The sequence below is a fragment of the Pholcus phalangioides genome, unplaced genomic scaffold, assembly GCF_987345545.1.
Source record: "Pholcus phalangioides strain wild (caught in Gottingen) unplaced genomic scaffold, Ppha-v1.0 ptg000027l_1, whole genome shotgun sequence".
NCBI lineage: Eukaryota > Metazoa > Arthropoda > Arachnida > Araneae > Pholcidae > Pholcus > Pholcus phalangioides.
Genome location: NW_028301617.1, coordinates 2,186,516 through 2,202,017, shown reverse-complemented (window position 1 = coordinate 2,202,017; position 15,502 = coordinate 2,186,516). Strand labels below are relative to the sequence as shown.

The following is a 15,502-nucleotide window of genomic DNA, read 5'->3' as shown; positions in this document are numbered from 1 at the left end:
AAATTTTTTTGTCTATCAACTCCATTCCTGTTGCCACGTATTTCTTGGTGTTATATATAGAAATGGATTTTTTTTTCTTTCATTATTATTTATGATGACAGATATCTATCGATTATTGTTTTGTCGGCTCACAAGCTTGCTTAGCCCCTAAATGTTTTGTAACTGTGTTTAAAAATTTTAAATAAAGAAATATCTATCTATGTCAGCAGATGTATGGCAATTTTTTTACCCCCCTCTCACCCTCAGTGAAATTTCCTCAGCTCTGTCCTACCGCATATTGGGATCAGAGGCGTATGCAGGACAATCAAAATAAAATGTATAGTAAAAGCTTGATAAGTCGTTATCGAAAAATTATGACGGCTTAAGCGGAGTGTCGTCAGATTTAATGTGCAATGTTATGAAAATCGTATAAATTTAAAGTAATATGACATTTATTAAAATCAAAATAACAATATGAATAAAATTTATAGATTGCGAAAGAAAAAATAATAGCAATTTTTTTCTTTTTTATCTCTTATTACTTAAATTATTGTGGTGAAATGTATATACTGTACACTTTGATTTATTCTAGTAATTTTTAATTTATAGACTACTTATTCAAACACAGCAACTGTTTGAATAAGTAGCTTTTCTTCATAACAAAACTCTCTTATTGCACATTAATTTTACATAGACATAAAATTTAATTTTAGGCTTTAATTCTTCATCAGTAGTTCCTGATACAACTACAAAGTAATCTGGAACACTTTTGACTTGGTGGAGGGGCCCTGGGCAGAGAAAAGTAAACAGAAGACCTCAACTTGGGAAAGAATGTCAAATTTTTTTAAACAAAGATATTTTGTTTAAATTTCAAGCCCTAAATTAATAGAGTCCTTGCTTTCTATGATTATTTACTATCTGTGCCCGTTGCACTTTGACTTTAATTTGATTCTTCGATTTACATAATTTTTGATTTCCTTGCACTATATGTAATCTTTGACATATCAATAAATTTTGCTTTGCCGGAGATGCCCTGGGGAAATCTTAGTGCTTGGGTGTCTCGCGGTTTGTCCAGTTTCTCTAATGGAGCCCAGGCAGAAATGAGATCTAGCCTGAGCAGTCCCCAACATTCCAAAAACCTTATTCGGCAAATGAACTTCCCCAGCGTAACTGTTGTTACTTAAACTGTTCCGTTTGTGTATATAGGATTTTATGGTGACTTTTAAGCATATGGCAATGCTGTTAACAAGCTCTTTTTTTAATGGGATCCATAAAAATAGTCTGTTCCTCTTTCTCAAACTTTTTCATAGTGACAACATTTGTTCTGTCATAGCTGCCAACTCTGGAGAATGAGAATTGGTTTTCAAGCAGATCCAAATTCCATACAAAAGTAAAAAGAAATTTCATTGAAAACAATAAAGATATTTTCATTAATATAAATACAGTAAAACTTTGATTAATCGTCAATTTCTGCTATCCGTCATCATCTGGAAAAAACAGCCCCAGGTTTTAAGGTCCAAAAAAATTGGTCACTGATATGGTCTGTGTAAATACTACTGGTAATCACAGATTTTCCCTGCTTGTAATTGGTAAATCCAAAAAACCACATGCTTTCGAAAATTTAAATATGAACGTATTGCCTGTGAACTATTATGCCCAAAAAAAATGCTAGGATGGATCAAACAATTTTTTCAGAATGGTTCCACAATGTTTTTATGCCTCAAGTTAGAGCTCATATGGCTGAAAAGCAGTTGCCACAGGAAGCACTGCTGTTAATGGACAATGCCCCAACACACCCCTCTTGCAAACTCAGAAGTGATGATAAAATAACATGCCTCTTTCTCCCAGTGAATTCGACTCTACTTATCCAGCCTATGGACCAGGGCATAATTGAAAATGTGAAGCTACGTTACAGAAAAGCTTTTTTTGAAGGCTTGCTTTCATCTGATGATGCCACGACTGTCAGATAATTTTGGAAGAGATACAACATATATGAAGGACGCTATTTTCAATATCGCCACTGCCTGGGCTGACCTTATATTAAAGTTTTTATTGATTATTTTTTGTAAAATTAAATACAATATGCATGCATTATTCACTTTAAAAGGATTTAATTTTCATATTTGTGTCAAGCCCACAGTGAAATCTCGTTACTGTACATATGTATTAAGAGATTTTTGTTCTGTGTATTCGGTTATTCGTCATAGCCCTGACGGTGACGGTTAATCAGGACCATTTTAAGAGTATCATGGGCCCTGGGCCAATTGATTTTTCCGAGGCCCTACCAAACCAATTCTCAAAAATTTCAACCAGATTTTATTTTTGTAAGGCCCCTCTTCACTCAGGTGAGCTCATGCCTTAAGACGGCACTGCGGTTAATCGAAGTTTTACTGTAAAATTATGGGGATTTTTCCCCTTTACAAAAACAGGACATCGTGCAAGCTATTGCCAACCAGTAGGTTAAACTATTCTGAAATTAAATCTTCGAAAAAAAAATTACTGTCGGGTATGAAATTGGACAGTTTCAGGGATGTATATTCAAAGCAGATTCAAGTCATCTTGCCAATTTCAGATGTTGAAAGCCTGAACTGATGCTGGCTGTTTGGAAAATTTTGTCTTTTCCTACACAGAAATGAAATACATATTTTTTAACAATTTACATTGTACTTGTGACGTCATTTCAGGAATGAAAAAACATATAAGCAGTGTTTTTTTTTCTTCTAAGTGAATTCTTTGGGAATAATCTCCCCTCTCAAAAGTAGGGATTTTTTTACAATCACTGTGGAAATTTGGGAAATATACGAATTTTCATGGAGTAGAAGTTTGGGAGACTTGGCAGCTATGTTCTGTTGTCAGGACAGTTTTTTCCCCAAATAACTTTTACGATTGAGTAATATTTTTAAATTTAGAGCCTTGGTGGGGGGGGGGGGGCATTCACTAATGAATTTTTTTGTTTCTGCACCTAACGATTTTCTAATTACTGCCCTAATTTTGAAAATCTGGAAGACAATCAGAGACCTAAAGATAACATTCAGTGCACTTCTTGGACCAATTGCACATTTGTCTTGGGGAATTCACACTGCCAGTTCGTCTCAGCTTTTTTTCCTGGCGAGTTTTCTCAAAGTCAGTTTGGCTCTCTCACACAACCACATTTTCTTTACTCTTCATTTAAAATCACGAGTTTTTATCCTAACAATTTTGTTCGTCCTGGACTGGAGTATGTTGCAAGATTTTTCAGACCATACTTGCAGAGGGACATAGACTTGGTTGAAGGGGTGCAGAGAAGAGCTGCACGTGTCCTTGTTGGCACATCAGGCTTGAGTTATGAAGGGAGACACTTAATTTTTTTTAAAGTTGTTTACATTGGATGTGAACGCAGGTGTCAGGGGAATATGATTGAAATTTTCAATGGGATGGATAGGATAGAGAAATATTAATACACTGTCAATCGACTGCTTTGACAAGGGGACACCAATATTGATTGGTAAGGGACAATTCTAGGTTGTGGTGTCGCAGGGAGTTTTTCTCTAATAGGGTTGTGAGTAAATGGAATAGCTTACCTAAGGGGGTGGGGTAGTAAATTCTAACACAATTGTACGTTTAAAAACAAAAACATGTTGGGGTGAATCAAGAAGCTATCACAATACTTAGAATAAGACAACCATAAATACATTTTATGGGCATTGCGTTATATTTTATCATGTATATATAGTTTTCCCAATTGTATTTTTTTAATTATGAGTTTGTGTGTTTTAGAAGTATATGGCATTCATATTTGTTATGGCATCTTTTCCTCAGCCATCTCGTTGGGTATTTTGTCTGTTGTGGCCTTGTATAATGTAACTTATCTCTGTTGCGACATTGAAGGAGTTACTTGATTTAAGGGTGAAGTGTCAACCAAAGGTGCATCTTTCATTTCAGCGGTTCTGGTTTACATTCCGAGATTTTTTGATAAATTCTGCTGAACATTGTGTCAATAAGCCTAGTTGCCTTGCTGAAGGTTTGCAGAAAGAATATCGTGCCAACAAAGCCTAGTATCATGCCACAGGCGTGCAGGAAGAATCAAACCAAACTGCACCAATTTGGTGTCAAAAAAATGTGTGGATGGTTATTATGTAAAGTACCAGTGTTTCATTAGGACAAGTTTTCGGTTTATTTATTTTGTAGGATTTTAAATATTTCAAAACGAGTTGCATGACTTTTTTGAGCACCCTTTACAAAAGAAATTAACCACATTGACAGGCTGATTCAAGACAGCAACAACTCCAAATTCCGTTTTCAGGGAGATATTTAGAGACATTTCCCCACCGTTCTCATGGTATATGCATAACTAAAAAATTCAATTTTTTTTCAGTTGTTGCCATCTTGTACCAGTCCGTCGATATGCATAATCATCAACTATTTATTTGAATCAAGAGACTGAATTCTAGCTTTTATTCACAACGAAATAAAGGTCCATGCTTTCTTGGAAATAATTATGATTTTTTTTGTCTCGTGAAACGACTGTGGGTAACTTAATGACTACTACTTATACACAACATTTACATTCGATCCACACACAGACACACAACTTTAATTCAGAAGAGTACAGATCAGTTTCTCAAGATCTAAAGTTAGCGAAAACTTTTTTTTTGTTTTTGCTCTTTTTTTTATGACTTTTTCAGTGCATAATACATCTCAAGAGGCTTGTTCACTTTCCAGTATTTCTCGTTAACTTGATCGAGAGTCATATTTCCGCTGAGTGCGGAGTACTGACCAGGAGAGACTGCTATGTATATTATGACAAAAGGTGTAACCTCTGAAGGTGCTTCCGCTCCGAGCTCTTCTTGCTGATCCAGCGTGAATCGCATTGCCAGATACTTTGAGAGGTGATCAACTAAGTGAAAAAATAAAATAATAATCATGAGATCAAAGACAATCGCTAGCAGTATTTTTTAAAAAAAAACAATTTTCACACTCACTCAAATGCATTACTATGTATACAGCTTCTTAAATCCAATGTACATTCCACTTCTCGGACCTGTGTAGCGGAGGTATTTCATTGAAACTAGGTATATATATTTGGACCATGGGAAAAAATAACTGTGATAAAAAGATACCAAATTTGCACCTGGTGGTCAAAAATTGAACTTTTTTTCTTATATTGAATCTTTGTTTTCACCATGGCATTCATAGCCTATATATCAAGTTCCATCAAAATACTTCTATCGGAATGGGTGCGACATTCGTCTGAGTAGCGTCAGTTTATTTATGTTACCCTGCACTGTTTTTATTTTTTGTGTGGTTTAGGTTGAATATGCACTTGCTCTTTTAACATTAGAATCAGAAAAGGGAATGATTCAACTCATGGCTGCTACTGGAAACAAACATTTGACCAGAGCCAGAATCCATTTCAGCCCCTCCCCATAACTTATTATGTAAAAAAAGAGTAAATTAAGCTGCCCTCCCTCTTTCTGGTTTAACATCCGGACACCAGACCCACCTGCCATCCTTAGCTGTAGCCTCCATTAAACCCATTAAACTTCATTATTGGTTATCTCAAAAAACTTGCAAGCATATTGTCCAAAAAAAAAAAAAAAAAAGACTTTTCACGATATAATATTACAAGGTTTGTTAAAAATATCGACCATAATTTTTCATGCATAAACCAATGAAGCTGGGCTTGACGTGGTTTGCGGGCAATCCTAATGTGTATGCTCTTGAATTTTTCCCTTCCTGCAGAAGCTGGCAGATCGCTGATGAAGACCACAAGTGAGTAGCTAGTAGACTCGCCCAATGTAATTGAGCCTTAACAGAATGATAAGAACACCCACTAACGTATAAAACGTGTCAGAGAGGATGGTGTCGGCAACAAAATTGTTTGGTGTAGTTAAAAACTGGGCAATGGATGTACCATATATCGGGAATCAATCACTGTCAGTAAATGATTTAATCTCCCACATACAAGCCAAGGTCAATATCCCTATATGGACATGCACTGCTAACAAATCTAAATAATCATGAATGAAAAAAAAAAAAAGATAACAAACCAGTGGCATTTGCCGTTGTTTTGATGTATCGCACTTGGATAATTGCATTGTCGACATCATCCCTTTCATAAGGATACGGCTTGAAAACCAATTCAACATCATTGAGCGATGTCTCCGAGACACCCTCTCCATCGAAATCTTGATTGGTACCTTCTGTGCTTTCGTCCGCAGCGTCGTTATCCACATCCTGGTCGATACCAGAACCAGCGGATTCATTCTCCGAATGAGTTCGTGGCCTCTTGCGTGGTTGCGATGAATTCGCATCGCTGGAACTCCCAGGAGTTGATGGTTGACGAGGTGGTGGTGGCAAAGATGTCGGGATAGGTGAAACGGATGCTGGAGGAGGAGGTGGAGGAGGTACGGTAACCATCGGAGTAGGGACAACATTCACCACTGTGGAAACCTCACTGCTGATGGAGCTGCTACTGACCATGGTGGTCGTCGCAGCTGGGGTGCTGCTGACTGGTTGTTCTGGTACCGTCGTCGTCGTTGCCGCCGCCGCGACTGGGAAAGCGGTGTTGTTAACAGCAGTGCTGTTACTGGTACTGTTGTTACTGTTTTCGTTCAACTCTTCGGGAGCGTTCTTGCGGATCCTCTGCGCCCTGTTCAGAGCCTGGATCCTCATGCCCTCCTCGATGCTGTGGGCGAGGGCGTGGTTGTGCTTTTTGTTCAACGAAGCGAGGACCCTCTCCTGTAGGGCTTCGTATTCGTCTCTGCTTGGATATATCTTGGATATCAGCATGTCGAAATTCGGATCGGGCCTCAGGGATCGCTTGGACACGAGCTTCTTACGGCAGGTCGGGCATTCCTTGTTCCCGCTCCTCAAGGCCGTGATTATGCATTCCTGGCAGAAACGGTGGAGGCATTCCTTCGTGGTCATGGTGTTTTTCAACATGTCTAGGCATATCGGGCACATAAGCTCGCTGTGGAGGCTCCTGGGCGACACAGCGATCTCCGTATTGTCCGTGATGACCTCCTGCGGAGTCCGGTGGAGCTCGTACAAGCTCAGTTCCCACGTCTTGTTCGTCGATTGCGGATCCGAACACGACATTTTCACTCAATAAAAATTCAGTTGCCGTATCTGTTCACCATGCGTCAATATACACAAACAACAACGCTCATCATCATCCACTTATGCTTGTCTACCGACTTCGCACCGTGACTATTTTTAACACATCCGATTGAGCGAGCTCCGGATACCTATGACGTCATGGACAGAAATGATCAATCATAAGAGAGGATTACAGATCTATAGACGAATCAGAATTCGTTGGTGCATTCGATGTTGATGGCCGTGGAAATGTGCGTCGTATTGATAATTAAATGAGAATTCAATAGATTAAATTCTCATTATTATTAAAATTATTTTTCTGAATTTTAAAATCTTTATTGGAGGAAATTCGAATCCAGCTCTCAAAGTTTGTAACTTTGACTATAAATAGTTGGCAACACCATCTTTATTCACGTTTGTAGTTTGCGGAAGTTTTCACTTTGGAAGGATGAATCATGAATTACGGCAATTCTGATTGCGGATCCGAACACGATATGTGTCAACGTACGTAAGAAACAACGCTCATAGCCGTGGCCTCCACATGTCCGGGGCTGACAGGGCTCTAGACCTGGGGCCCGGGACAATTCTCATAACTTTTTGCTTTTTCACGCAATACATGAGCTATAGAAGGGCCCGTGAGAACTCTGACCAGGAAGGGGGGGACCCGCAAAAGATTCCAGCCTAGGGGCCCTACTCCAGGATGTGGGGGGGCCATGCTCATTACCATCATCGACTTATGTCAGTCTACTGACTTTGTGATCTGACTCGTTTTTCTAATACATCCGATTGGGTAAGCTTCGGGTTGTTATGACGTCATACACAGTAACAATCAATCACAAAACAGAATCCTAGATGTGTGGACGAATCAGAATTCGCAAATGTATTCGATGGTGATGAACCCTGAAAGTGCATGGTATTGAGAATAAAATGATAGAATCAAATATAAATTAAATTCTTATTCACTCTTCATTATTATTGAAAATCATTTTTCCGGATTTAACGGTTTTTACTGGATGGAATGCGAATACAGCTAAAATAATATATTACTTTGGTCCTAAATGTTTGGCAACAACAACATTGTTTATATTTTTAGTTGCGGGAGTTTTCGTTTCTCCGAAAACGGAATCAATGAATTATTGAGGATGTCGTCATTTTCGTCTCCGTGAAGAAACTCCACTGGATCGAAATGAGTGATCGGAGACAGATTAACCAACATCCCCGTGCAATTGTTGCATTTTAGCATTAAAAAGACATGGAGATTTTTAGAAATTCCTACGTGAACGCTTGTAAACATGTCCACATGAAACCAGATGCGAAAGTTTTATCCGCCTTAGAGAGGTTACCGTCAGTTATAAATTATTTTTAGTATTGTTTTTAGCTAAGTGCAGCAGAGAGTCTGCTTTAGGGAGGTTTCCGTTAATTATAAGAAATTTTTTAACATTGTTTTTAGCTAAGTGCAGTAGAGAGTCTGCCTTAGAGAGATTACCGTTAATTATACATTTTTTGACATTGTTTTTGGTGAAGTACAGTGGAGTCTGCTTTAAGATAGGTTTCCGTTAACTATAAGAAATTTTTTAGTGTTGTTTTTACTTAAGTGCTGCAGAGTCTGCTTTACCATTAATCATACATTTTTTAACATTGTTTTTGGTGAAGTGCAGTGGAGTCTGCCAGTAAAGATGGGTAGCCAATTATTGTTAATTTTTCAAAGGCAAACGGTACATGTACGGCGCTGGACATTTATTCGGTGTATGGCAGGAGACTTACCGGAAGTGTTGCCATGCTCCTTGCGGGATCCGTCAAGACACGTGGCACAGGACGTTTATTCGATGCACCACGGATTTGATTAATTCACCTCACCGGCTTGACGTTACTTACAAATAATTATTGCAGGGCTTGACAAATCAGAAAAAAAATATTTAGACACCAGCAGAATTTCATGGGCGTCAAGTATTTTTGTAGTGTATGAAAAAAAATATCAAGTGCCATTGTCAATGTTTTTGGTCCCCATGGCAACCTGACTTGTCCTGTCAATCCCTGATGGTGACCTGTCAAGCCCTGATTTTTGCATTGTGAGTGATTCAATTTTGCTTTTATTTTGTCATGAGGGCTCATGCTGTGTTCGGTGGGTGTACTTTGCTCACTGACCCGCCACTCCACGCAGCAAGCACATCATGATCTGTCACCTCTGAATATAGATGTATATAATCTTCGCCAAATTCAAACGTACTGGCAGCGTGGATGATGATCGAAAGGGAAATGTTGGGCCTAGGCAAACTGTAGTCACTCCTGAAAATACAGCCAAAGTTTCTAGAATTGTTCAGCAAAATCCTAGGAAAAGCATCCAAAGAATTGCATCAGAGACTGGTTTGAAGTGCACGAGCACGCAAAAAATATTGAGAAATAGCCTACGGATGTTATCATACAAAATCCAAAGTCATCAGGCCATACCCATGAAAGCTGTTAGACAAAGGGTTGACTTTGCGAATCAGATTCTCACAATGATCGACAACGAAGGATTTGATGTGGGCTGCATCTGATTCACAGATGAAGCTTATTTTCTCTTGAATGTATTCTTAAATAAACAAAACTGGAGATTTTTGGGGTTTCGAAAATCCTCATTTGTGTGAAGAGAAACCACTGCATTCGCCTAAAGTTACTGCATGGGCTGTGGTATGTGCCAGAGGCATTATCGGCCCCTTCTTCGTGCGAGAAACGATTACTACTGAACGTTACGTTACAATTTTGGAACAATTTGTCAGCACACATCTAGCGTTGGAGGATCGACCAGATATCGACTGGTTCATGCAAGATGGGGCTCGACCACATCGAACAGCTAAAGTTTTTCGCTTTCTTCATGAATACTTTGGGAATAGAGTAATTGCGTTAGATTATCCGACTGACACAGGAATAGATTGGCCTCCATATTCTCCCGATCTGACTCCTTGTGACTTCTTTCTGTGGGGCGCATTGAAAGACACTGTCTATCAAAACAATCCCGCTACTCTGGATGAGCTTGAATTGTTGATTGGTGTTGCATGTGATTCCATTTCCGTTGAGACATTGCAAGAGGTGATGTCAAATTTCATTGTTCGTTTACGCCACCTCATTGTTACGAACGGTGAACATTTTGAAAAAATTGTGTTCTGATTGCAAAGACTGCTTGACTTTATTATTATTTTTGTTTTAGACTCCTTTCAGAGAAAGAGTTTTCATCGCAGAGCGCCATCTGTTAACAGTTTTTGTAACTAAATTTTCAAAATTTCTCTACAACATTCTTACAGTTTTATTAATAAACGTACCGTTTACCGCATAATTCTATTGATCTTTGCTGTAGAGATATTTAATTTTGAAATAAGGGCTTATTCGCTGATCACCCTATAAATTCTAAATAAAACAGTACACTAAACCATATCAGTATTGTGGGTTCAGGAGGAATTTAACCTTTTGTTCGCAACACATCACTGAAATCTGAATTCTTCGAAGTAGATATCCCATGAAAACCCGGAATAGGCAGTTACCAGTTACAGATTTTATAGCAAGAATTTTATTTTTTAAGAAAAAATCCTATAATGTGACGTCACCTGTTTCAGGATATCTGCACTTAATGGCGAGCTACAAGCGTTTATATATGAAAAAAAAATATTGGTGAAGTGGGAAATTGAATTCTCACCAAAATCGACTGAAATGTCTACTTTGACAACCATTAATTTGAGTGATGTACTGCAAACAAAGACTAAATTTCTGAAATAAATCACTGATATGGTTTATTGTAGGGCCTTTCGAAAGCTGGCGCAATCAACAAGTTTTTGTTGGTGAATTTGTCCAATTGTATCCTCTAGGCTGTTTGCTGAATTGACAGATACAGATTTTGGCAATAATTTGATTTTGCACTTTGGGGTCATTCAAGTATTACGTCAGCATCGATGGGGGGGGGGGTTGGGATTGCAGATGTTTGATGACAAGGAAAGGGTTTGGATGATGCGTTCATCATCAACCAACCTTTATAAAAATATGGAATATTCTCAAAGACATCTTTACTGGGTGTGCCAAAATAAAAAAAAATTTCGCTAGTTTGTGGGCACCTGAACTAACATTCTTCGACAGAGCCGCTTTAGTGATCTCTAAATGTTCCGCAGATCCTTCAAGTCACCTGAAATGTGTCCATGTCGCTCATGTGCTGTGTTGTGCGCAACTTTGTAATTATAGTGTGGATCGCTTAAGTAATCTGGAAGTGTGCCGCAGCTAATGTGAAGGATGTAGCACTGCACTGGGGACCTCTTAAGTGCTCTAAAACTGAGTAACATGTCACTCAAGGGATCTCTAAATGCGCCACGGACCGCTTAAGTGTTCTGGAACTGTCATGGATCACTTAAGTAATCTGTGAATGTGCCACGGGCCTACTTCAGTGATCTCCAAAGGTGCCACTTAAATGCTCTGTAATTGCACCACAGGTCACGTAAGTTATCAGTAAATGTGCTGCTTAGTTCATTTTTGCCAAATAAGGTTTTAGGGTGTGGGGGGGTAACCCTGAAGGCTATGGGTTTAACATATATGGATTAGACAGTGGGTCGCAATTAGTTTCTTAAAAAGAAACGTAGTTCTTGTCCTTCAAATGGCATTGAAATGAACAGAAATTGATTATAAAGGTATTTTCTTCCGATATTTTAATTAAGAAAAATCTCTTTTACCTCCAAAAAAGAATTCCTGATTGTCTGAGGATGGAGGCGAGCCTTCCTATGCCCTCCTCCCCTGTTTTACAGTACATCTCTGATCCCAATATACATTAGGAGGGAGGGCAGTGCTGAGACTAAATTTTGCTGATGGGGGGGGGGGCACGGGAGGTAAAAAATGGCTAAAAATATGTTGATGTAATACTTGAACAGCCCCTTTGCCAATATTTTAGCACTTGTTGTAGCTCACCATTAAATCCAAATATGCTGTTGGAGATAGCGACGCTTTGCAGGATTTTTTTTTCTGCTCTTTCTAAATTATGCGCTTAGTTTGCTTTTAGGTCTTTCAGAAACTTGTATGAATTCAGGTTTCTTTCAGACTTGCCGCTTTTCCCTTCCATAACCCGTTTCCCACCATAACGGCAAAACGATTAGAGATAGGACAGGGTTGCTATGATGTTTTATGTTCCACTTGGGCTCTATCTATCACCCATTTTTGTTCGCCACATTATGCGAAGTTAACCTTGTATATATACATATTTTTTTGTAATTTTTTTAGCTACGACACTAAATCCTCCTTGTTGCTGTCAACCTTCAATCTTGATCCGAAGACATGCAGGGCACTTTCTCGAGCTCTGTCAAATGATGTTCATATAACCCTCGTGGATCTCTCAGACTGTCTACTCAATGAGGAAGGTAAGTTACGTTCATTGCAGTTTTACATTGAATATTTATATATATATCAGATCATGGTGAAGGCTTTAATGCAGTAGAATAGAAATGAATTACCTTTTGGGTTTGATAATATGTATTTTAGTGCAGTAGTTTCCAACATGTTGGGTCATTTTATGGAGTGCACAATAACGTATTTGGCAATGGCGAGGGAAAAGTTGTGTAAATTAATATAGAGATGCATAACACAGAGTTATCAATCTAGACCAGGGGTGGCCAACAGCTGTCCTGTGGGCCATATGTGGCCAGTGAAGTGATTTTGTGTGGTCCACAACAAGGTAAAAAGTATTGTAAAAGAAATTTAATTTGAGATCATTATTAGAACTATCGGTTCTAACAGCAGATTTCTTGATTGCCAAACTGCTTACCTTTAGTGACGAAATTAATTTAGTAACTAATTAATTAATTCAATTATTAATGAAGCGGCTTATACACTGAAGTTGGTGTGACCTACGAACAGAAAGAAGTTGGTTGCCCTGATCTGGAAGATCAGCAATTGGCGATAGAAAAAGCTAACCAAGCCTTATGTGGGATAGTGTTGGAGGTTTAAAAAAAAATTTTCATTTATATTCCAAGCACAAATATGACGATGCCAGGCTACCATTAAAAGTGCTTTAAATCAGGGTTGGACAAATACCAGATCGCCGTGGCTACTATGAAATTGGCATTGTGTCCCTAACATTTTCTTCGTGCAATTACTAAATTGCAGGCTGAGAGCAGCATGAAATGCCTAGGAATTCATAGCATCATATCTACCTACATATGAAAGAGGGTCACTATGACCTGAAAAAGTCAAGAGAAATATTACTTTGGACGTTTTTTTTTCGGGTAAAAACTTTTTTTTTGCCACCTGCATTTTTCTTTTTTTTTTTTTTGCGATTTGTCCAGTCCTTCTTTAAATTACTGCATTTGAAAAAGTGCACAAGTGATCATCTAGATCAGTGGTGCGCAAACCTTGGGTGATCGGGTCAATGAACTAGAGAGGGGGGGGGGGGTCTCGAGAAAGAGATTTTCCAAAACACAAGAAATTCATTTTTATTTTAAAATGTGTTGAAACTAAAGAATTCAGCTGAGCTAATTACCACTTATCATACAATGCAATTCCATCTAATTCTACTTGTACAATAATCAACATATCAGCTCCATAACGCCAAAATCACGGATGTGCAATGTTCCAGTAGGGCATAATTGAAAAACACACGTGTGTTACGTTCGCATTTCAGGCACAAGTTAAATAGCAAAACAAGGGGTATCCAAACAGCTGATAAAAAAAGGAATCTATGCACATTCCTACTTCTAGCATGCGGCACACGATATCAAAGTTAATATTTTTACAAGGTGACTTTAAGAGAGAATCATCCTATTTCAAAACTGAATATTTCTTGAAAATTGAAAACACGGAATAGAATGATTAGTAATATGTGAATATATGGGGGAGGGGGAATGTGTCCATTTTTCATGAAATTTTTTCTAAATAGGCGATTTTTCAAGTGTAGAATCGTTTTGAAATCAGATGATTTTTTCTTAATCACCCTGTATACAAAAATCAAGGACTATACACCCTCGCTACACTTCCATCTCGCATAAGGGACATCAAGTACATCAAAAACAAAGTAAATATTTATACGATATTTAAAAAAAGCTGAATATCTTTGGAAGTTAATATCGCCCAATTAAAATTGAAGCAATCATTTCGGAAAGTGCTTTTGGAACAGCACATTTACTGGCAAAACATCGGAAAACCGTTACATATGGTCAGTTCATGTAGGGATCGAGATAAATTTTTTGGTCAGGGGGGGGGGTCGCGTTTCAAAACGTTTGCCCACCACTGATCTAGATAACCGACCAACACTAAACAATACGGTAACAGAAAATTCACAGACGAACAATTTGCCACCATGCAGTTCATTGACCGAAAAATCATAGCTGGGAAAATTCACAGGCAACAGTTTGTGACCAGTGAGTAAGTGAATGTGTGAGTGAGTAACTGTATGAGTGACCATCTGAGTAGGGGAATGAGTAACTGTATAAGGAACCATATGAGACTAGGGTGAGTGAGCAGTTCAGAGACTAGGGTGAGTGAGCAGTTCAGAGACTAGGGTGAGTGAGCAGTTCAGTGACCATATGAGTGATTGAGTGAGCAGTTCAGTGACCATATGAGTGATTGAGTGAGCAGTTCAGTGACCATATGAGTGATTGAGTGAGCAGTTCAGTGACCATATGAGTGATTGAGTGAGCAGTTCAGTGACCATATGAGTGATTGAGTGAGCAGTTCAGTGACCATATGAGTGATTGAGTGAGCAGTTCAGTGACCATATGAGTGATTGAGTGAGCAGGTGAGTGGCTGACTAACTATAGGAGTAATTGGGTGAGAGAGAGACTCACTCAACTGCTCACTCACTTGCTCAGTCACTAATTCGTTCACTTACTCATCTGCTCACTCACCATGTCTCTTTGTGGATGAATTGTCATGTCAGTGAATTTTCCTTTTGGTGAATTGCATAGTGGTGAATTTTCCTTTTGGTGAATTGCCTAATGGTGAATTTTGCTCATTCATGATGCTCAGTTCTCCCATACACTTTTGGGTTCACACAAGCCTCCTATTGGTTGAGACATTCACCCACCTCCTATGTACTTCAATGTGAACACAATCGTACCACTCATTTTAAGGACTATGCATCTCTAGAAGCGAAATACTTGCAATTGGTGAAAAAGATGATGCAGTCGCTGCTCGTTATACTGATCTCCCCAAATTATAGTGACCATTCTATTATAACGAGCTGTAGGATAAGTCCTAAATATTTTCATATAACAACTATAGGCCTATGTTTTCCTTTTATTGATATATCATCTATTTTTGATGGAGTGATGGGTGTTGCTATAACAAGTATTGGCAGTGTATGGTTCAAGTTTTGTATAGCACTTGGTATCATAAAAATAAATAATTCATGGTAAGTACACGTATGCACAAATTCAAGCATATGAGAATTTATTTCGCTACTGGCAATAACGCCAGCAAACCATTTGTCATGGAAAACTAT

The 15,502-nt window shown here is 38.5% G+C and overlaps 2 protein-coding genes across 2 annotated transcripts in view; one reads left to right on the top strand and one right to left on the bottom strand.

The window, feature by feature from the left end:
- Positions 1-4,393: 4,393 nt before the first annotated feature.
- On the bottom strand, positions 4,394-7,156 carry Sce (E3 ubiquitin-protein ligase Sce). Its single transcript, XM_089251680.1, has 2 exons — positions 6,009-7,156; positions 4,394-4,855 (listed from the first exon to the last, which is right to left on the bottom strand). Exons 1-2 carry the CDS (start codon positions 7,057-7,059, stop codon positions 4,629-4,631), a joined length of 1,278 nt encoding a protein of 425 aa, XP_089107806.1. The 5' UTR covers positions 7,060-7,156; the 3' UTR covers positions 4,394-4,628.
- A 970-nt stretch (positions 7,157-8,126) lies between these two features.
- The window catches only part of LOC149068042 (leucine-rich repeat-containing protein 45-like), a 39,439-nt gene continuing 32,063 nt past the window's right edge, over positions 8,127-15,502 (top strand). The window contains exons 1-2 of the mRNA XM_089251613.1: positions 8,127-8,397; positions 12,289-12,425. Coding sequence (XP_089107739.1) covers positions 8,312-8,397; positions 12,289-12,425 — 223 coding nt within the window. The 5' untranslated portion in view covers positions 8,127-8,311. The remainder of the gene's footprint in view (positions 8,398-12,288; positions 12,426-15,502) is intronic.

Bases quoted from the DNA above. Each gene is read 5' to 3' on its own strand.
- Sce (XM_089251680.1), bottom strand. From the start codon at position 7,059: ATGTCGTGTTCGGATCCGCAATCGACGAACAAGACGTGGGAACTGAGC. The intron at 4,856-6,008 runs GTTTGTTATCTT...TTTTTCACTTAG, and splicing joins AACAACGGCAAATGCCACTG to TTGATCACCTCTCAAAGTAT.